Raw genomic sequence first — 21772 nt, 5'->3', positions numbered from 1 at the left:
AATACGTCTGGTCGTGAAGACACACGAGTCCTCGGGCACTGTTGACGGGGCCTGTAAGACGGAGCAGCTGCTTTGGAAAACAACTCAGCAGTTTCATAAAAAGTTAAACTAACAGAAAATCCCCAAATAAACCCTCACACAGGTGGTCAAATGATTCTTGACAAGAGGCCAAGACCATTCAATGAGAAAAGGGCAACCTTTTCGACAAATGGAAAAACTGAATATTCACATGCAAAAGAATGAAGTTGCTGGACTCTTAAATCATATAGAAAAATTAACCTCAAATGGATTAAAGACCTAAAACCTAAAACAATGAAACTCTTAGCAGAAAACATAAGGGAAAAGCTTCTTGACATTAGATTTGTCCATGATTTATTGGATAGGACATCAAAAGCATAGACAGCAACAACAAAAACACGACTTAATCAAAATGCAAAATTTCTGTGCATCAAAAGAACACAGAATGAAAAGCAGTCAAATCATAGAGACAAGGGGAGGTTGGCAGGAACCGAGTAAGAGAAGCCGTGCGGAGCTACTGCTCCAGGGGAAGGGCTTCCATCCGCAGGGTGAGATGCGGCAGAGCGACGATGATGGCTGCGCAACAGCGCGAACTTCTCAACGCTGCTGAACTTAAAAATGGTTAAGATGATACATTTTACGTGATGTGTATTCTACCACAACTTAAAAAAAATCATTTTCAGTAACATTATTCATATTAGCCAAAAAGTGAAAAGAACCCAAAGCCCATCAACTGGTGCATTCATAAAATGCGGCAGACCTACCGGGGTTTGACAGGGCAGAAAACAGTGACGTGATGACGGAAGCTGCCACAGGAGGGGCTGCAGAACATTACGCAGGGAGCCAGTCACCAAAAAATCACATATTATACATTTCAGTCTTATAAATGTCCAGAAAAGGCAAACGTATGGAGGTGGAAAGTTGACTGGGCTTCCCTGGTGGCTCACTGGTAAAGCAACTGCCTGCAATGCAGGAGACCCGGGTTCGATCCCTGGGTTGGCAAGATCCACTGGAGGGAGGGATGGCAACCCACTCCAGTATTCACGCCTGGAGCATCCCATGGACAGAGGAGCCTGGGGGGCTAGTCCACGGGGTCACACTGTCCCACACGACTGAGCAGCAGCGGCAGAAAGTCAAAAGGCAGTCTGGGCTGGAAGTGCACGCAGGGCTGACTTCAAAAGGACACAAGGCCCTTTCTGGGGTAATGGAAACCTGGATTTCGGTGATGCCTATACTACTCAGACAGTTTCCTAAAATTATTGAATTGCACACTTAAAGCCAGAGGAATTTATGCCATGCAAATTATACCTCAATGAAGCTGTCATTTAAGAGGGCAAGAACTTGCTATTAAATTCTATTCAAATATGGGTCTTCTACAGTGTGGCCCAAAATTGAGGGTTATTTTCTCAAATACAAATTGAAGAAGCTTAATAAGCTACATTAAAAATCATCATTATAATAAAAAACCAGCCCCTGGGGGGTGGGTCTCCATCACTGTCCTTTTTGATCAAGGAAAAAGCAAAAGAAGGCAGAGCGTCTAGGTGGCCACGCCTGTCAGAATCTACCCCAGCAAAGGAGAAATAACAAACGACAGAAATAAGCCATTAAGTAGGCTGCCCTGTTTTCACAATTAGTGGAGAGGCTGAAACAATTAAAACACGCTAATAATAAAGCCCTCTTGCTGGCGTTCCTCTCAGACACCTTTGACCTACTGCCCTGCAGCTTTCTGGCTTGTTTGCAAATTCATTCTATCGGAATCAGAAATGGGTTTCTGTAAAATGACTGCAGTTCCCCCCTTAAACTATAGTAGAAAATGGAAGATGCAGCCTCAGGAGGGCAGGGGAAGAAGGGAGACCAACAATTTCTGAAAATGATTTCAAGAGAAGAAAGAGTGAGCTGGGGTTGGGAGGACTTGGGTGGGAGCGTCTAAGTTTTCATTTGCCACCATCGCGAGCCGTCTGAATTCTGCTCTTAACTCTGAGCATGTCTTTTTTTTTTGATCATGTATTTCTTTGGGGGAAAAAAAAATTCCTTTCATCCTATTTTAAAACAGCAACAACACCCGGAGTCTGCTGTATGAGCTGTGATTCCAATAATGTTGTCTCTGGAAGTGAACTGCTTTGGAAGCAGTTTGAATAATACTCGTGGGATTCGCAGCCACGTTTCTCAAACTTTCATCTGCCCCCGAATTACCTCAGCAATCCTGTTAAAATGCAGATTCAGAATCAGGAAGGCCAAGGTGAGGCCCCAGAATTTCATTTGTAAGAAGTGAGGTGAGGACCACACTGAGCAGCAAAATGCTAAGGTGGCCTCGGGGATGCGACTGCTAAAACCTCTCTCCTCCCCGATTAACGTGCGCTCTCCACACACGCTGTGAATTTAACCGGCTAAGCCAGCCTTTCTGGGACGCGCACTTTTTTTTTCCTCACTCGGTGATAATCCCTCTGGCTTACACAGCTGCCCATGGACAGCCCACAGACAGCATAAAGCTGTGACTGGATACCGGGATTTGTAAGATTCGGGGGCTCTGAGCAGAGGTAAAGGGAAGTGGGAGTGGGGAGACAGTCTTCCCTCAGGAGATGGACTTTGCCTGGGACGGCAGCGGAAAGTGAAAACTGGGGGTCCCCGGGTGGCCGGCGGTTAAGACTGAGCTTCCCCCGCAGGGCCGAGGGGTTCGGGGACTAAGATCCCGAGTGCAGCAGGGTACAGCCCCCCAAACAGTGGGAAGAGAATTGGAAGGAGGGGACAACCAGTGAGGCGCTCGGAAACACAAGCGTCTCTGGAGACCTGAAGGAAGGGCGCCATTCTGGTCTGGAGAGCCACGGGAGAGGCAGTGAAACGAGGACTGAGGACAGCGGCCAGGGTACAGGGGAGAGAACTCAGCCCTGAGGAAATGACCCCAAGCAAGACGAGCAGGTACAGACAGGGATTCACACAACGCCCTTGAAGACCCAACGCCCTTGCAGACCCTCCGCGAGGCACCAACATCAGATGAACCGGGAAGCTCTGGGAGGAGACCCCTAGCTCTGGAAGACGTCCCTGTGTCCAGGCCGGAGTCCAGTCAAGATCTGACTCGTCACGCTGACTCATCAGATCTGGGCGAACCCAAGGCCCAGGACCCCCGTGACCCTCAGACGCTGTGGGAACGACTCCAGGGCCTCGGCCGGCCCCCTCATCACACCCGAGTCACCCCTCCAGGCCCAAACCCAGCAGCGTCACCCGGAGGGGCTCAGGAGGCTGCGGCCCCAGCGCGCGGAGCCGCAGACGTTCCTGGAGCCTCAGCCTAAGCGCGCGTCCCCACCGTGGGCTTCGCCAGAGACCCCCGAAGCGGCCGGCCTGGCCTCCAGCGAGGGCAGGGGCCCCTCGGGCTGCCGGCGGGCAGAACCGCCCGGGGCCGCCGACAGGACGTCTCGGTCCCGCCTGCTGTCTCGGCACCGACCCGACCAGGACAGGCGGCACAGACCGCGCCGGGCGCCGCTCAGGGGGCCCCCTCGCGGGGTCAGCCTCGCAGCCCACCGGCCGCAGGGCAGGCCCCCCACCCGGCTCCTCGGCCGGGCTCTCGAGGCCGCCCTCAGCCCCAGCACCCAGCCCACCACGCCCTTCCCCACCGGCATCGGCATCGGCGTCCCCAGCTCCCAGGGCGACCACCTGCCTGCAAGGCCCCACCCCAGGTCACCTGGTTCTCCTTTCCAAGGCTCTCCCGGTTCACACTTCTTCTCTCTCACCGCCAGGCCCCGGTCAGACCCCCGCCAGCGGCTGGAAGGAACACCCCGTCCCCACCTGGAGCACAGGGAACACGGGCTCCGCTCACAAATGCCAGGAGAGAAGTCAAGACTTCGGCCTGCCGCTCCCAAGGCGCCTGTCGCCTGCATCGTCCTATCTCCCCCACCCGAAGGCCGGCGGGACCCGCGCTCAGAGAGGCCTGCTTGCTGCGCTCACCCGGCTGGCCGAGGAGCAAGCACCCCACACCAAAACCTCAACCTCCTGGCTCTAAAATATCCCATGTCTCCTCCTTCCTGGCGTAAAGACTCACTATTAGCACGCGGATTCAGTGTGAAGTTTTCTACCTGAAACTCAAGACCTTCCATCAAGGGCTCTCCTCTTTACCCAGGGGACCCTATTTCCCACTATTTCTGTTTACTCACTTTTCCTTTGCCTCCAGGTGGGCAAGTCACTGTATTAAGATCAGTAACTGTTACTTACCACCGTTGTGTTTCTTTTCCAAGTATAGTTGACTTACAATAGTGTGTTCGTTTCAGGTATACAGAAAAGTAATTGTTATCCTGTGTGTATATATATATATATTTCTTTTCCTGTTCTCTTCCATAACAGGTGATCACAAGATACTGAATGTGGTTCCCTGTGCTACACAGCAGGGCCTTGCTGTTCACTTGTTTTGTACACAGCAGCGTGTATACCTCAAGCCCAGACTCCTACTAAAGGGTCCCTCCCCCACTCTGGGGACCATAAGCTTGTTTTCTGTTTCTGAGTCTGTTTCTGTTTTGTAAGCTCACTTGTACTATTTCAGAGTCCACGTGTAAGTGGTATCATATGGTTTTCATCTTACTTCACTTCGTGTGATAATCCCTAGATCCATCCATGTTGCAGCAAGTGACATTATTTCATCCATTTTATGACCAAGTAACAGCCCATTGTATATACACACCACACCTTTATCCATTCATCTGTCGCAGACACTTAGGTTTAATTAGTGCTGCATGTAACTGGAATAGTAGCTACCATTGGCTAACTATTTAGAATGCTCCAGATATTACACACAACTGCTAAATGAATCACCTCACTTTAGCATCACTTGACTCAGAATCACACCATAACACATCGGTAAGAGAATTCTCGACTCTCACCCATCTCAATGGTTCTCCCGCGGTCTCACCATCTTGATAAATGGATCCCTCCTCTCAGCTGCTCAGGCCAACAACCTTCCCATTACACACATTCCCGTCTTTTTTTCACATGCCAGCACGCCCCCCAGCAACTCAAATCCTGTTGCTTCTGAACTCGTGATACAGCCTCAAGCTGTCTCCTCACCCGTCCTCTGCCTTCGTCCAAGCCACCGTCCACTTAGACCTGGACCGTAATAACCTCAAGCGGCCCTCTTTTTCCACTCTTTGTCTTACACACTTTATCCTTCTCAGAGCAGCCAAAGAGGATGCATAAAACAAGCAGGTCTTCTCTGAAAATACTGGAAACAGGCCAGATCGATCAACAAGTAGACAGATAAACTGTAGCACATCCATATAGTGGAGTATTTCTCAACAATAAAAAGAAATAAACTACTGATGTATGTAGCAACATGAATGAACCCCCAAAATCCTAAGCAGAGTGCAAAAAGAACAGTGTGTACTACGTGGGATCATTTATAAGAAATGCAGGAATATCAAAACTAACCTTTGGTGACACAAAGTAGATCAGCGGTTGCTTCTGGGGGGGTCTTTCTACGGTGACAAAAACGTTCTGGGTCTGGCTATGCATTTGTTGAAACTGCTTGTAAGTGGGACATCAGATCATTTCACCGTGAGGATGGTCCTCTGGCAACCCGGCCCCATTGACCCCCCCCACCTCACCCGTGTCACCCCCGCCCCCCAGCCCAGCGGTCCCCGGCTGCCCGTGACCCTGCCAAGCCCCCTGGGTCGGAGTCTCTGCAGCAGCCTCTCCCTGGGTCCCAGGGTCCCCACGCAGAGCTGGCTCCCTGCCATCACTCAGGTACAGGACGGTCCCCTCTTCAGAGAGAACTTTCCGGGCACACGTCCGGTGGAGCCGCCCAGGGAGCCTCATCCACAGCTCTGTTTTCCATTTTCACTCTGTGTGCGGCACTTAGCACTCTCTGCTATTTTCTTGTTTACTGTCTGCTTCTGCCACCAGAAAGCAAGCTCTCCCAGAGCGAGCGGCCATCTGTTGCTGTGTCCTCGCGTCTACGCCAGCGCCCGGCGCGTTCCAGGAGGGTTTGCCGGATGAACAGGGATGGTGGCAGGACCCCTCTCTCCGCTCCTGAGATCCGAGGCTTGTGGAGGGGGCGGGACCCCCCCCCCGCCCCACAGTCTCAGTCCCGCCCCCCCCCCGCCCCACAGTCTCACAGCAAGAAAGCAGCACGTTGGGGACCCCCCCTCCCCGCCCAGGTCACCCAGCCTGCCAGCACTCGTGAACATGTCCCCGGGAGGCAGCGGGGCAGGTGGTCCTGCAGGGACGTGCTGGCTGCCAGGACTCACGTCGCCGTTCCAAAGTGCACTGACCTTGGCTTCCCTGGCCTTCTGCCAGCCAGTTCCAACACCAGCTTGTTAGAGCCGACACAACTGGGGCAGCGGCCAGCGGTCACTCGGATTTAGTCAGGGATCACCCTCCATTTCTGGACTCTCCCGCGAACCACTGACGCCACCCAGGAGGCTGTCCAGGCCCCAAGCTCGATGGTGTGGACTTCATGGAAATAACCCCTCACACCTTGCCCTGAGGTCACTGAAGAGATTATAGGGAACCTCCTCCTAAGGTGAGGTGGTGTGTCACTCCAAGGGAATCGTTAGAGACCTCATTCACACTTTTTTTTCCAAAATAAATGCATTTCACTCCTGATTAAAAACATAGTAAGTCCTGTGTCTGGGCCTCTGGGTACAAACAGAAGAACAAATTAAAGAAAGCCTATTGTGTGGGGAGGAATAAATTGGGAGATTGAAACAGACAATATACACTACCGTGTGTAACAGAGACAACTAACAAGGACACACTGTGGGCTCCCCCGGTGGCTCAGCTGGTGAAGAACCCGCCTGCAGTGCAGGAGACCTGGGCTCGATCCCTGGGTGCGGAAGATCCCCTGGAGAAGGGAAAGGCTCCCCACTCCAGTGTTCTGGCCTGGAGAATTCCATGGGCTGTACAGTCCATGGGGGTCTCAGAGAGTCAGACACGACTGAGAGACTCTCACTTTCACTTTCACTCAAGGACATATCGTGCAGCACAGGAGTCAGTGCTCAGTAATGACCTATATGGGAAAGAATCAAAACAAGGTGGATATATGTGTAACTGATTCACTTTGCTGTACACCTGAAACTAACAAAACATTGTAAATCAACTATACTCCAATAAGAAGTTTTAAAAAAGAAAGCCTACCTGAGTGGTAATCCTCCTAAGTTGCCCATGGAAACAAATGTTAAGTGAATATATAAATGGCATGGGGATAACACCCCTGTGTTATATATACGCACACGCAAGACAAAAAGATGAAAATCCTGGTTGATCCCCTATCAACTACAGAAAAGATCATTTTACGGTCCATATGATTCCATTAAATAGCAAGCTTATCTTGAATATTTAACATGGGTTTTCAAGGATGAGTTGTTTGGGAAAACCAGAGGCTGTACAGTAAACGGGGTGCCGCTCCTGGCGAGGACGGGGCCCTTAGCGGCCTCAGCACACAGTTCTGGAGATCAGGGGTGTGAACCAGGAGGGACCGTCTCTGGGCAGTGTGTCTACCCCTGGGCCAGTAACACGGAGGTGTCAGGGTCCACTGGAGCCTTCTGGACCGGACGCGGCCAAGGGGGTGACAGCAGGACTTGGCATGACATTCACCGGCAAGGGCTCCCCAAGAGGCTGCAGGGAGGAGGAAGGTCACAGGCCGGGCGTGCACAGCCGAGCGGCCACAGGCTGCAGGATCCTCCCTCTCATCGGATCCTTCTCTACATCCGCGCAGCCGGCACGCCTCCTAGATTTCCCATCACATTCTTACCCTCGTGGGTTCTTCCTGGTTCATCTGAAGATCAAATTCCCATCTTTTCTTTCAGAAGCCTAATCAGGGGACTTCCCCAGCAGTCAGGGGTTAGGAGGCCATGGTTTCACTGCTGGGAGCCTGGGTTCAACCCCTGGTCAGGGAACTGAGAGCCCACGAGCCATGCAGTGCAGTGAAGCCACAAAAAAATAAATAAATAAAAGTTCCAAAAGCCTAATTAAAATTCATCCTAGGAAGCTGTCCACGTCCAATGACTTCCATTCTGTAAATGGTTAACCAATTTTAACTTGTTTTCTAGCTTAAACACATGGGCTTTTATGAACTAGGGCTACAGCTGACAACACACACACACACATCCTACGGCCGCCACGTGGATGAACAGAGCCAGAGGCGGGGCGCGCTGTGACTCCACTGATGTGAAGCCTCGGGGAGGCAGAGCTAGTCTCTGGCAAGAAGCATCAGAAAAAAGGGTACCGGCGCTGGGGAGGGCGCGCACTGCCTCTGGGAGGCTGGAAACGCTCCACAGCGTTATCTGGGTGACGGTGGCACAGATGTGCAGATGTGCAGAAGCGCACCCCCAAATCCTCGCACACACTGAAGATCTGAGCGCTGCAGCGGCTGCGCAGCACAAGTGTAAAAAGACTGCTTTCGTCTGGATTGTGCTGAAATTCTGCCGCGTGTGCAGTCTTATCTAGAGCTCTTCCGGGACTCCTACATTCCCAGGACAGGCGAGTCCTCACCTCTCCAGCCCATCTGGCACCTGATGGCCTGAGTCGACAGCCCTTTCATCTCCCTTCCACACGGAACTCTCTGGGGCCAGCTCGGGGGCCGCTCTTGATTGTCAGCTTTAAAACAATCTAGGGCATGCATCTGTCTGCCCTGGGCCAGTCATAAAGAACACTTACCCTGTTCGCTTGCCTGCACGGTCTCCATGAACTAGAGAAAGCCTTTGAACATACCTCTCAATAGGAGCACAGTAACCGTCAAAGGAGAGGAGGAGAGCGCCTGCCAGGAACGCAGGCCCCTGTAAACCCATCTGCAGGAAGGCGCCCTCACGGCCCAGCCCGGAGCTCGTCCCCTGGCCGCGGGCGGGACAAGGCGGCTCCCTCCTCGGGGCTCAGCCTGCGGGGAGATGACCTCCCAGCCTTTCTGTTCCCCCAGGTGGAAGCATCAGATGTCGTTCAGCACAACGCTAGCGACAGAACTGCTGATACCAACGGAAATTGTTAAAAAATAAAACAGTCGTCCGTGGAATGCCTGTGTTCTAAGAGCGCTCGGAGACACTCGACAATCTTGTCTTCGTGGTAAACGGATGAGGCGGCCCCTGCCTCCCGCTCCACCCGCGAGGAGACTGAAAGGCAGGCAGGCGAGGCCCACCGGGGGCACCAGGCAGGGGCAGCTGACCCTCCAGGTTCCCTTCAGGTCGCAGGGGGCCGGCTGGCCTGCAGTCTCGCACAGGCACCGCGGCAGATTCAAAGCCTGGAATCAGGTTCGGAGTAGGAGACTGTCTGGGGCGGAAACCTCTGACAGCTCTTCCCAAATCTTCCTCTCAGGGTGGAACAGACGAACTCCGTCAGAAGCCGCTGAGCCGCGGAAACCCAAGCTTTACTGGCACTGAGCTGAGTATCCAGGTCTCTCATCTGAAAAGCAGATGTTCTGATTGTTCCACGGTACCTGGAATGAAACTGCATATTTCACCCTCAACGTTCCCTATGACCAGTCAGACCCGTGGATTTACAGAATTAAATGGACGCCGGATTAAATCCTGCCAGTGTGGACAGGTAACAAGGTTTAGATCTACTGAATGGTAAACACAAACACACACAAGACCCACCAGCACGGCCTCACAAAACACTATTTTTGCAAGCACAGGCTTCCTAAAACAAAACAGTCCTCAGCAGATTTTTGTGCTGTTTTGCCCTATAAACTACTTTTCTCAGTTACATAAAACTGCAAACTTTAACCCGAAGCTTTTGCAGACTGGCATTTCAATCTTCTCTAAGCGTTTAGGAGGAAATAATTCAATTTGGTCATCTTTCTTACTTCGTGTTTGCTGCCTGCCAAGTGAAACATTCTGCCTATGCGCTTGGTTCCATGGCACCCCCTTTAGAGCAGTGGGGCTAGAGGCGGAGTTGGTTTTTTTGTTTTAAAGATTTTATCTACCCACCTGGGTGTCCTGTGCTTTGCTGCAACAATACTGCTGATCTGAAAAAGTCTCCCAAAAGATACTTTCAGTTGAGTTTCTGTTTGCAAACCAACAATCGCCTGATATAAAACATCACCTTAAAAGGGTGCCCACAGTGGGAGGTGGGGGGATGACCAGACTTTTGGGGTGGTGGGGGGATGGCAGAATGATAACACTGGCCTGCGGTCATGGAAGCACTACTGGACACGTTTACTCAAAAGCATCTGACCACACACAGTTGGTGAGTTTTATGGTCTATAAATTATACCAAAATAAAGCTGTTTAAAAATATGCCCAGGGTTCACAAACAAGATTTTTTTCAGGTTTTGAGTGTTATTCAAATTAACACGAAAAGTATTCATTTTTTCCTCGGCTGCAAATTTATGGTATTTGGGGGCAAATCAGTGTTTTGAGGCGGTTTCTCGAGGCAGGGTCCCTGCGGCGGTTGGGGAGGGGGCGGCTCCTGCACCATGGGACGGTCACCAACACCCCAGGCCTGTTCACCAGCTGCCAGCAGGGCCACCTCCCCACGTTACAACGGCCGAAAACGTCCCCAGACTTTGCCAAACATCCCCTGGGGGGCACAAGAGCTCCTGGGTAAGAGCCGCTGCTCTAGATGCTGGAACAGCAATCTGCTCCCAGGAGGCGGACAGACACAAACAGGGGCTCCCCGCGCTCGCCCCAACTTCAAGGCTGGTTCTCCCCGCTCCCCCTCATTCGCTGGCAGCCCAACGCAGGGAGCTTTCTCTTAGAGCAGTTCCTCTGCCTGCGCTCGCGACGTTTCGCACCCAGGGTCACTTCTAGATGATAAACCGTTACTTTTAAATGGAGACTAATTTTCCAGTCCTGTGCCCATGTTGGTCTCTCAAGTATGGCTCTCAGCCCGGAATCTCATCAACTGCGTCCTCTGTGACTGCTTGGCGGCCCCTGGCTTTTTTTTAGTAATTTTTAGTAGAGTATTGTGGATTTACAGTGTTGCGTTCGTTTCAGGTGTACACTAATGTGAATCAGTTACACATAAACGTATACCCACTCCTTCTTAGATTCTTTTCCTATATAGTAATCACAGATTATTGAGCAGGGTTTCCTGTGCTTATTATCTGATACACAGTAATGTGTACACGTCAACCCCAATCTCCCAATTTATCTCCCCCACCGCTTTCTCTCCTGGTAAGCATAAGTTTGTTTTCTACATCTGAAACTCTTATTTCTGGTTCAGCACCACGAAAGTTCATTTTGCCAGTGTGGACCCAACACTCAGGTTCCAGGAACATTCTGGGACCTTCTGTCTTTGAACTCCAAGGCTGAAGTCATCGTCTCCATCTTAGAGATGAAGCAAGCCAGGTTCAGAGGGAAACTCAGTGCCTGGGGCCCAAGGCCACACATGCAGCAGAGCTGAGACGGCCCCATTTGCAGGGCACCCTACTCTGAGCTGCTCCGAGGATGCGCCATGGGCCACACACACCTGCTGCTGCCTCAGACACAGGGCCGCTCGAAATCCTCGGTGTTACCCTGTGAGGTGGGCCCGCTTGTAGACAAGGAAGTGGAGATTGAGGTAAAGTCATGTCCAAGGTCACACAGTGGGGCCTGAAATGTGAACTCAGGGGACTCTCACCCACCACCCTCTCCAGCCTCCTCTCCTCGAGAAATGGCCTATTTCCCCGGGAAGAGTCAGATAATGGTTTTGGTTTTCCGGTACATAAATTACACTTTCATTCAAACAGATGTGGATTTGGGCTGCTTGTAACTTACTTGGGGCTCCTTCTATAACACTAAAAATCTAGTCCTATGCACATCTGTGAGAGCCCTGGAAATGCCATATGTGAAAAATCACCAATTCCCTCCACCCAGCTGTCAAGAAGTGGTCAGGCTACAATTTCACTACTGGGCTTCTAACAGTTAATCATCTTGGTGTTTTCTAGTTCATTCATCCAGTCAATAATCACATCACTTAGGATCTGTTCAGAGTGACAAACACATTACCAAATAATCACACAATTAAAAGTCAAGATAAAAGCACCAGGAAGAAAAAATAAGTACAGAGGGGCTTCTGAAAATTTAGAATGGGAAGGCTGATAGGGTGGTAAAGGTGATGCAAGGAACCTGAGATCTGCAGGAAGAGCTGGGAGTTCGCTTGAAGGTGAGGGAAGAAGAGCTTTCGGTCCTAGTGAACAAACAGTACGTGCAAAGGCCCTGAGGCAGAAGGGAACCTTGCATGCACGGCCCTGAAAAGGGGCCAGAGATAGCAGTGGCCAGACCACGCAGGGTCTTGCGAACACCCGTAAAGAGAAATTAAGGGTCAGTAGGGACAGAATATGGTCAGATCTACACTCTGGCTGTGTCACCCGAGCAACCTGGGCCAGGACACAGTTCAAAGAACTCTACTCTGGATCCTGCAAAACAAGTTTGTTTCTTTTTTTTTCCTCCCCGGGGTGTGGCGCCCCTTCCCGGCTAGGAGCTAGCTCCCTTCTTTTTCTGTCTGTTTGTGAAGTTTAAAGGCCAGATCTTTTCTCAGGTCTGAGGCCTGTTTCTTATAATAGCTCCAACCCCCCGCCCCTCCCCCCAGGAACGTACTTGTCTCTTTCCAGAGAGATGTCACTTTTGCCAAGTGGCCGATCGGTGAGAGAAGGTAGGGGAACCTGTCCTTCACGGTTTTCTTACATAGTAGGTAGAGGCAAGCTCAGAAAGGAACATAGATGCTGGTCTCCTGCACCTCCTCACACTTCAAGCACAGTTAAAAAGCAAACAAACAAACAAACAAAAAACCTGAGATAATATTAAGATCCCTGGCCTCCCTCTTGGCCACACACACACCTCCTCACCGACCCGGGCCCCAGGTCAGTGGCCTCCAGGTCCCGCTGGCCTGGCTCCAAGCTGTCAGAGCTACTTTCAGTTTCTCCAGTCCAAGAAGCTGCAGCTCACCCCACCCTGCACCGCCGAGTCCTCAGCACCCACTGACAGCTCCTCCAGGAAGCTATTCCTGCCCAACCACGCTCCAGTCCGTGAAGGCCCTGCTCTGAGTGCCAACAGCATTCTAAGAAAGCAGGTTTTCTGAGATTCACTGTAACTGGTTCGCCCACCACATGCATGCAACGGCGTGCACATGCCTGGTCAGTAGCCCTAGAAGGACACATTTCGGCTGTCACTGGCCCAGCGTCTAGCACAATGCCTGGCACCCCGATGGGAATCCCTCTAACACTGGATGAATGAAGGAGCAAATAGATACGGACACTTGCAGCCTCCCAGGAGCAAGAAGAGAGACCTTCGATGACAAGGTTTTCCCTTCCAATAGGTTTGGTTGTTAATGTGAACGTAAAACACTTTTAAGTTATAAACTTTAGAAAAGGTGCTAATTTCACTCATGGACATCTGAAAGGATTAAAAATATGAATGCAGGGCACAGATGCTCAAGGGTTTTAGACAGGACCAAAACTTCAGGCAAGTTAGGGTGGCAGCAGGGTGAGAAGGAACCCGACGAAAACCAGACCAGAAACACGCAGCGGACAGGCGCCGGGCCGAGGCCCTCTGGTTCCGAAGCCCGCGGCCGCTCGGTCCCTGGGCCCGTTCCCTGCCCGGCACAGACCTGCCTTGAGCCCGCGGCTCCCCCGCCTTATTCTCACTCATCTGAGGCGCCTGGCAGCCAACACCAGGGCCCTTCTAAGAAGCACACGCCTCACCTGATCACTCGTACTACCCCTTCAGAGACACCAGCCATGGGGCGCCACTGTCTCCCAGCTTGTTTCTCGGCCCAACCGAGAAGGGGTAATCCGATACCGTCCAGGGGGGGACTAGGGTTTGCCCCTTGGGACGCGGCCTATGACCCGCCCAGCATCACCTCACCTGAGAGCAGCCTCTCAGCCTCGTCCCAGCCCTTCGGATACCGGAGTCCGTCTGGAAGCGGCTCCCGGGAGATGCCTGCGCGCTCAAGTCTGAGTGGACGCTACCCCAGCCGACAAGCCTGTACTGAACCCGGCAGCGTCTACACAGGGCGTGAGCGGCGCGGAGGGGAGCGCATCCAGGGGCCGAGAAGCCCCTACAGACGCTGAAGCCTCCTGGCCGGGGAACGCGCGCGAGGGGTCACCGACCCGGAGAGCCCGGCCTGGACGCGTCTGCGAGGGGCGCAGGGCCGGGACGCCCGCCCCCGCCCCGCCGTCACCCGGTACAAGCCGAGCTGACAGCGGCCCCCCCGGCGGCGCCGCGTCCGGACGGGCAGGGGGGCCGGGGGTGCTGTTTACAGCTGAGGGCCGGGGCGGCGTCCCAGCTGCACAAGTAACAGCACCGGGCGCCCGGCCGCCCGCACGCGCAGCGCCCCCCGCCCCGAGCGCCCCGAGTCCAGGGTCGCGCCCCCGCTTCCACCCAGCTCCGCCCAGCGGGGACGAGAGCCGAAGGGTGCGCGCAGGTCCCCAAGAGGGGTTCCCTGGGACCCGCTCCGCTCCCGGAAGGCGCCTCCGGCGAGCTCCTACAGAGCAGCAGCGCCCCAGGGCAGCGAGGGCGCGGAGCAACGCCTGCGGGGGGGAGGGGGGTCCTCTCCCGGTCGGCGCCCCCAGACGGGGCTCGGCTTGGGGCGCCTCTCCGGCCCGGGGGCGGGTGGGGGCCGGGCGGCGCGCCTACCTTGCAGGCAGAGTACACCCCGAGTTTCTCCAGCTTCTTGGCCCGCGGGGCGGAGCGCAGCTGCGCCTTCTTCACGGCGATCCGGGCCGAGCTGCCGCCTCCCGGGCCCTCGGCCGCGCCCGCCGCCGCCCCCGCCGCGGCCGGCCCGCAGGAGCCCGCGCCCCCGGCCGCCGCGCCCGGGGGCCCCTGCGGGGGCGCGGGGGGCAGCGGGGGCGCCCCGGGCGCGGGCCCGCCCGCCTCCGACATGCCGGCCCGGAGCGCAGCAGGCGCCGCGAGTCGGGGCCGCGGCCGCCGCCAGGGTCTCCGCCCGGCTCTGGGCGCCGGGAGCGCGGGACCCCCGCCCGCCCGCCGCCGCCCGCCGCCGCCCGCCGCCCGCCGCGCGCCGAGGCCGCAGCTGCTCGCGGAGGGAGGGGCCGGCGCCGCCCGCCGCCCGCCCGGGCCTCCTCCCCGCGGGCCTCCCCGCCCGCCCGGGCGCTCCTCCTCCCGGGCCCGCGCTCCTCCCCGCTCCTCCCCGCGCTCCTCCTCCCGGCCCCGCGCTCCTCCCCACTCCTCCCCGCCCTCCCGGGCGCTCCTCCTCTCGGCCCCGCGCTCCACCTCCCGGCCCCGCGCTCCTCCCCGCTCCTCCCCGCGCTCCTCCTCCCGGCCCCGCGCTCCTCCCCTCCGGCCCCTCCCCCTCCCTTCCTTCCCCTCCCCTCCCTCCCTTCCCCTCCCCTCCCTCCCTTCCCCTCCCCTCCCTCCCTTCCCCTCCCCTCCCTCCCTTCCCCTCCCCTCCCTCCCTTCCCCTCCCCCCTTCCCCTCCCCCTTCCCCTCCCCTCCCTCCCTTCCCCTCCTCTCCCCCCGGCCCCTCCCCTCCCCGGCGGCCTGCCCGCTCCCGCGCCCCAGACCTGCGCCCGCTGGGGGCGAGGCCCGCCCCGGGGGGTGGAGGAGATGGAGAGGGAGGGGCGCCCCGGGCACCTGCCGGCCGCCCCCGCTCAAAGCTGTCCCAGCCGGGGCGCAGGCGGGAGAGACGCCCCCCGTCCGTCCGTCGGCTCCAGTCCACCCTCCCTCGGAGCCGGGCAACTTCCTCCACCCTAGCGGGAGCCCGAGGAAAAAAACATTTTTGAAAAGTACCCGTCCACGCTAATCCTTTCCTTTGTTGCTAATTCACCAAAATAAAGGCGTGATGTTTTGCGTGTCTCTTTGCAGTTCCTTTGCCTTCCAAGGTCTCTTTGAATCCAGAACACTTCCAGCCTATAAGCGATCTCTGGATCCCATCCGGCAGAGAAAGGGAAAGACGGTTAATCAGTATTTTCGACATTTTTGTTCGAAAGAGCTGGTTGTTGAAAGAACGGTCGTCCAAGAAACGCCGTGCGTATGAAAACTAAATGCAGGGAGAGAAGTCGGCTGGTCGGGATCATCTCTGCAGGTGGGGGTTAGAACCGTACTCCTTTCCATAGCCTTCTTTCCTGTAATGTTTCACAGTTTTCAAAATTGATATCACCAGCATGCATATTAACCATAAAAACAATTAGGCAGCATCCAAAAGAATGTGTTGATTCTGGCCTCAAACTTAAAAAAACAAAAAAAAGCTCAACTCAGCGCTTTCAACTTTGTTGAGACTGTTGCAGACTACCGTTCTCATTGTTGATGACAAGGAGGGTGGTGGTTAGTAATTCGGAGAATACGTTTCAGTTTTTTTCCGAAGCAGCGTTTGAAAGCCCAGCGCTCTATTTCAATACCCTCCACAAGTGTCCTGCTTTTGTAACGGTCATAATTTTTACATAATACGGTCCATTAATATGCGTGTTATCAAATTCTTTGCATACTTTATAGCTCTCGCTCAACTCCAGCCAGAACGCTTGCAGGAATGTTCTTTTCCCTGGAATTATTCCCTTTCCCATCCCATTTTTTTCCAGTTAATTTTCTCTAGCCTTTTTCTAGGTTCTCTGTGTTCTTTCTACTTTTAATACAGAGTGATATATTAAAATGAACTTTTTTTTTCTAAGTTTGTACATCCAGTGACATTAGACAGCACAAAAGGAAAGGGCCGCTCCCAGCTTGAGCCCCAGCTGCAGGTCTGAAAGGGTAGACTTTAGTTCCATCGGGACAGTCTCAGCAGGATGTCTTAAAGGCTGTGATCCCATGAGCAAATCCAACATCATGATGTCAGCAGATATTGATAGGAGCTTAGGTGCCACGTGGTGGCATTTGTCAAACTGATGGTCCCCTTGAGATCTGTGCGTTTCATTGGATAAAAATATTCTTCATATATTAAAAAAATTATAAATATTTTTAAAAGAAATTTAAAAATCTTAAATATTAAAGTCTAGTTGGTGGTTCTCCTGCTGAAAGTTTAGGGATGCAGTGTCCTGATATACACCGTGTGCTTTAAGAATCATTAAAAAAAAGATGGATTGATCCATCTGTGAATGGACAAGCAAGCAGATGAACAGATGGTTATATATGATCAAAGCAGTAGAGTGGAATGTTGAATCTAGACAGTAGGTATATGAGTGTTCACTGCAATTTTTAAATCTCTGTACGTTTGAAATTTTCATCATAAAATGGTAGGAGGAACCCAGCATCAATATTAGCTTGCCCATCACCTCTCCCTCCCAAGCTGTCCCCAGAATTCAGGAGGCAGGCTATTTCCAAGATGTTTTGGAGCAGAAGAAAATAACCTCATTTCGGCCTACCCTGAAAACCATTACTGCCTGAGTGGTGAATCGCTTGTGACATCCACTGAACATTATTTTTCATTATTTCCCAGCTCAGAGCGCCCAGATGACATTCTGCCTTAGGCTGAAGGCCCACAGCGCCAAGGCCTGCTTCAAAATGTGTTGTGAGCACCAGGCAGGGACAGTTCAAGGGCAAAGGATCCCGGAGGCTTGTTGCATCTACATAACCAGGCGCTGCGAGCATTTAGGAGGCTCCCGGGTGCCATCCTTTTATGAAGCGAGCACCAAGAAAATAAAAGGCAAGGTTTTCAATTAGAAAGAATTCACAACTGTGAAAGGACGACGATCTAAAATGGAAATCTCACACCCCGGGGCCCTGAAAAGAACGAAATGTTGAACTGAAGAACTGAGCCAGGGATTTGCCCGAAAGGCTGGTCCTGCAGACAAGCCCTCGCTTCCTGACCGGCAACAGCCAGAGTCTCAGCCCGCCTCGAGCCGACGACCCCGCTGGACAAACCCCCCCACCCCGCCGCTCCCCTCCCCCCCGCTCCCCTCCCCCATCCCGTCCCCGCCCCCCCGCTCCCCTCCCTCCCCCCCCCGCCCCCCCGCTCCCCTCCCCCCCGCCTCCCCCACCTCAGCTCGCTCGCCTGCAGCTTCCTGGGATCTGCATTTCCTCAAACTGCAATTCCGATTCTATTCCCAAGTAATCTCAGTTTCTGGTAGTTCAAGCTTGCCTCAGTTTACCTCTTTATTTAGTTTGACACGACTTGCTGAAGGAAGAAAATCACACTTAGGAAAGAAAAGGCTTGGAGAACAGGAGTTAAGGGAGCCGGTCGCCCGCTGGAAATTCCTTCTGGCTGATCAATACTGTAGAATAGTATGCAGCTGTCCCAGGTGACTTTACACAAGGACAAGTGGGTGAAAACGTGAAAGTGAAGTGAAGTTGCTCAGTCCTGTCCGACTCTTTGCGACCCCATGGACTGCAGCCCACCAGGCTCCTCCGTCCGTGGGATTGTCCAGGCACGAGTGCTGCAGTGGGTTTCCATTTCCTTCGCATACAAGGTTAAGAACATAGGTAACTCTCCAGAAATACTGCTGAATGAACCCTGTACAGGGTAATACCCTCGATGTTCAAACCAAACTCACACTGAAGCTTCCCTGACTGTCCAGTGCTTAAGACCATGCTTCCACTGCAGGGGGCACAGGTTCCATCCCAGGTTGAGGAACTAAGATTTCACACGTCTCGAGGCATGGCCAAAAACAAACAAAACAAACTCAAACTGGCATGCAAGCACAATTCTGTGTGTGTCCAATCAGTACAGTTAAAAATGCAAAAGCAAAACAAAGAGCTAGAAACATTTGCAGCCAGCTTCTAAATGGAGTTGCCTTTCACTGGACTCCTTTGAGAGTAAAGCTTCTCTTTCTCATTAAAAAAAAAAAAAAAAAAGCTATTTGTTTTTAATCGAAGGATAGTTGCTTTACAATATTGCGTTGGTTTCTGCCATACGTCACCTTCTTCCCATTTTTCTGTTCCTTAAACTCTAGCTCCGGGCTGTTCATCTCTGTCTCCACATGGTTGTTTCATGGCCAAGTCGTGTCCAAGTCCTCTGTGACCCCTTGGACCGACGCCCAGCATGCTTCTCTGTCCATGGGATTTCCCAGGCAAGGATGTTGGAGGGGGCTGCCATTCCCGTCTCCACTCTGTCTGCATGGCTATCACCCATTGCCCAGGCTGCTAACAACTTCCCTTCTGGTCTGTCTGCTTTTGCCCTTGTTCTACTACAATTCCCTCTTCACAGTTGAATTTTCAAACTATAAATGCAAGCCTGACCCCACAACCCCTGCTTGAAACTCCCCCATAGCTTCTCATAACATTACAAACACACTCTCAACCCCATAACCGGATTGGCAAGGGCCACCTCTCTGGGCCCTTCTCCCAAGTGAGTGGTTTAACTAAGAAAGGTTTTTCTGCCTCAAGTCCTTTGCATTTCCGTCTGGCCTGACACCCTCCCCCAAACAGCACAGCTGGCGCCTGTTCATCCAGGACCCTTTGGCTGGAGAGACCTTTCCATCCAAGAAAGGCGGGTTCGGGACCATCAGTCACTGCTCCAACGTCTAGTACCTTTGGGCCATACTTCTTCCTACTCAGCTTCTGTAAAACATCAACCCTGAAGCCACAAGCAGACTGGTGCTGTTTCCACCAAGGGCACAGTCTCCTCTCCAAGGGCCAGGTCTGCACCAGGCGGCAGCCGTCGCGCAGGTGGCCGAGTGTGTGGCCCGTGACTGGCGTCCATCCCTCCCAGCACAGCCACCTGCTTCTGGAGGCATAGGCTGAACAGGAGCATAAAATGAAGACTGGGGAGGCAGATGCCTTAGCGTGTAGATCCTTGGGCCAGCTTCCCGCTAGAGAAAGTGACCATGATCACTGGACATTTATTTTAACAACCGATAAAATAAAGAAGGAGAAGGAAATGGCAACCCACACCAGTATTCTTGCCTGGAAAATTCCACGGACAGAGGAGCCTGGCAGGCTACAGTCCATGGGGTCACAAAGAGTCATACGTGGCTGAGCACATGTATACATGAAATCAAATCTATCCTTCTAAGGAAAAATTATTGAAAAATAATCATCAAATGAGTCCTAGGATGAGGAGACATAAAATCTCCTTCCTTGGTTTTCAAGCATTTTTGCAATTAAATCATGATTTCCAGTGTGAGCCTTAACTATGCCCCAAATACCATTAGTGCTAAATTTTATCCATTTTTATTTTTAGGTGTTCTTAATAGAAATTTTCACATCTAATGTGAATAGGCCTAACTGTGTTTGGCTGAGCATGGCCTTTGAAAAGAGAGAAGGTTTTTCCCTTTGGTTTTTTGTTTATAATTACTAACACATACGCCTGTTTTACCAACATACCTATCATGTACAATAAAGGTGCAAAGTAAATAAAATAAAGTTTCCTTTTTCTGAACTCCGGCTAAATAACTGACCACTTATCTAAAGCAGTATGTGAATATTTATCTCTTTGAGCAACTTCAACATTATATGAGAAAATCAAATTCCAAAGAACCAAACTTTGGTGTGACCTAGATTTTCTGTAAAAATCTGAATATCATGAATTTTACTAATATTAGTGCCAGATCATTGAAAGAGGGAGTCTAATTCTTGAACTCTATAAAAATGTTCATACACATAATTTCACAAATTAAGAAAAAGATTGTATTAGGACAAGTTTCCTAGTTTAGCGTCTCCTTAACGGAAAATCTGTTTCCCTTAATCTTAAGTTCTGGCTGGCTGACCCTCTGGGGCTAAAATCAAAATCCAGAGGGGAGTGTTTCAAAATTTATAAAAGAAGTGCTGTACTTCAGCAAACACTTTGGGTGAAGAAAACAAACAAACAAAAAAACGTGAAGCACGGTGTCAGGATACATTTAACAGGAGGCTTCCTGTGTGCTGTTTTCAGTCTTGCATGAATTCTATGTTCCTTAACAGCACCTGAATACAGGTGCCAGAGAGCTGGCAAGCCGGCTTTCAGGATAATAGAAATTCATGTATCTCATTCGTATGGAAATTCCATGTGGTGAACAGCAGCCATTTACAAGTCTCCTTCTTTCTGATATGTAAAGTTACTTTTACAACCCCCTCTCCAGAGAATAATTCTAGCCTCCGGCTTTCTAGGTGACTTGTTAGATCTTTGATCCCTACCTCTGCTAAAAAGGGCTATCTGGTAAGAGTATATATATGTCCACAATATGTTGAATAAATGTCTTTGTTCCATCAGAGCGCTGGTCCCCGTGTCTTTCCTCATTTTCTCTCTCTCTCTCTCTCTCTCTCTCTCACTGTCTCTCTCGCTCTCTCTCTCTCTCTCTCACTGTCTCTCTCGCTCTCTCTCTCTCTCTCACTGTCTCTCTCGCTCTCTCTGTTTCAGGCTGCTTCCACAGAGCACAGGTGTCCACCGTGTCTACTTATTTGCCCGGGCTTTCAAGACCTCTTCGAGAGGGCGCCCTGAGCCTATGTAGACGGTGCTAGCTCTTTGTCCTAGAGTTATATTGGCATACTGTGTAAACCAGGGAATATCAGCCTCTTTTCTTCCTTCTTTTCTTATCGGTAGACTCTGTACCCCCAAGTTCCGGTCCATTAAAGGACCACAACAGCATGGTAACATGATATCCTCTCAAAGCACAAAGCTATGTACGTTGTTATAAAATGTCTCAAACTTATAGAAAAATATAGGGAGTGATTTAATATCTGTATATTCACCAACCACATTTTCTTAATGGGTTCATTTGCCAGAGAGATGTGTATTACTAGTTTAAGAAATCCGTGGGCCTTGACGGTGGGCCAGTGGCTAAGACTCTGCACTCCCACCTCAGGGAGCCTGGACCCAATCCCTGGTCCGGGAACAGGGTCCCCCGAGCCGCGTGGCTGAAAAGAGGAAAAGAACGAAATCCTCCTTCCTCACTGCTTTTATCTCATTCCCCAAGTGCCTGCCTCCCCAGAAGTAAACACTCTAAGGAAGGCTGCGTCCTTCTTGCTCATGTTTTTCAATGTTTACAGAATGAAGCCTG

At 52.2% G+C, this 21772-nt stretch overlaps 1 protein-coding gene across 7 annotated transcripts in view; it reads right to left on the bottom strand.

Moving 5' to 3' along the window:
* Window positions 1-16279, bottom strand: part of KAT2B (lysine acetyltransferase 2B) — a 96675-nt gene extending 80396 nt beyond the window's left edge. For 3 of the 7 annotated variants that reach the window (XM_081559437.1, XM_081559415.1, XM_081559459.1), the window contains exon 1: window positions 15657-16279. Coding sequence is in view for 1 of the 7 variants with exons in the window: in XM_081559407.1 (XP_081415533.1) it covers window positions 14547-14792 (246 nt within the window). In the remaining 6 variants the exon portion in view is untranslated. Of the gene's footprint in view, window positions 1-6269; window positions 6415-13775; window positions 14232-14546; window positions 14878-15430; window positions 15617-15656 lie in introns of those variants that run through there. The other 4 variants (XM_081559426.1, XM_081559407.1, XM_081559470.1 and 1 more) reach the window with 4 other exon arrangements.
* Window positions 16280-21772: the final 5493 nt, after the last annotated feature.

This window comes from Giraffa tippelskirchi, chromosome 2, assembly GCF_054371585.1.
Source record: "Giraffa tippelskirchi isolate mGirTip1 chromosome 2, T2T-mGirTip1v1.2.pri, whole genome shotgun sequence".
NCBI lineage: Eukaryota > Metazoa > Chordata > Mammalia > Artiodactyla > Giraffidae > Giraffa > Giraffa tippelskirchi.
The sequence above is the reverse complement of the archived record's forward strand: the minus strand, read 5'-3'. Positions and strand labels throughout refer to the sequence as shown.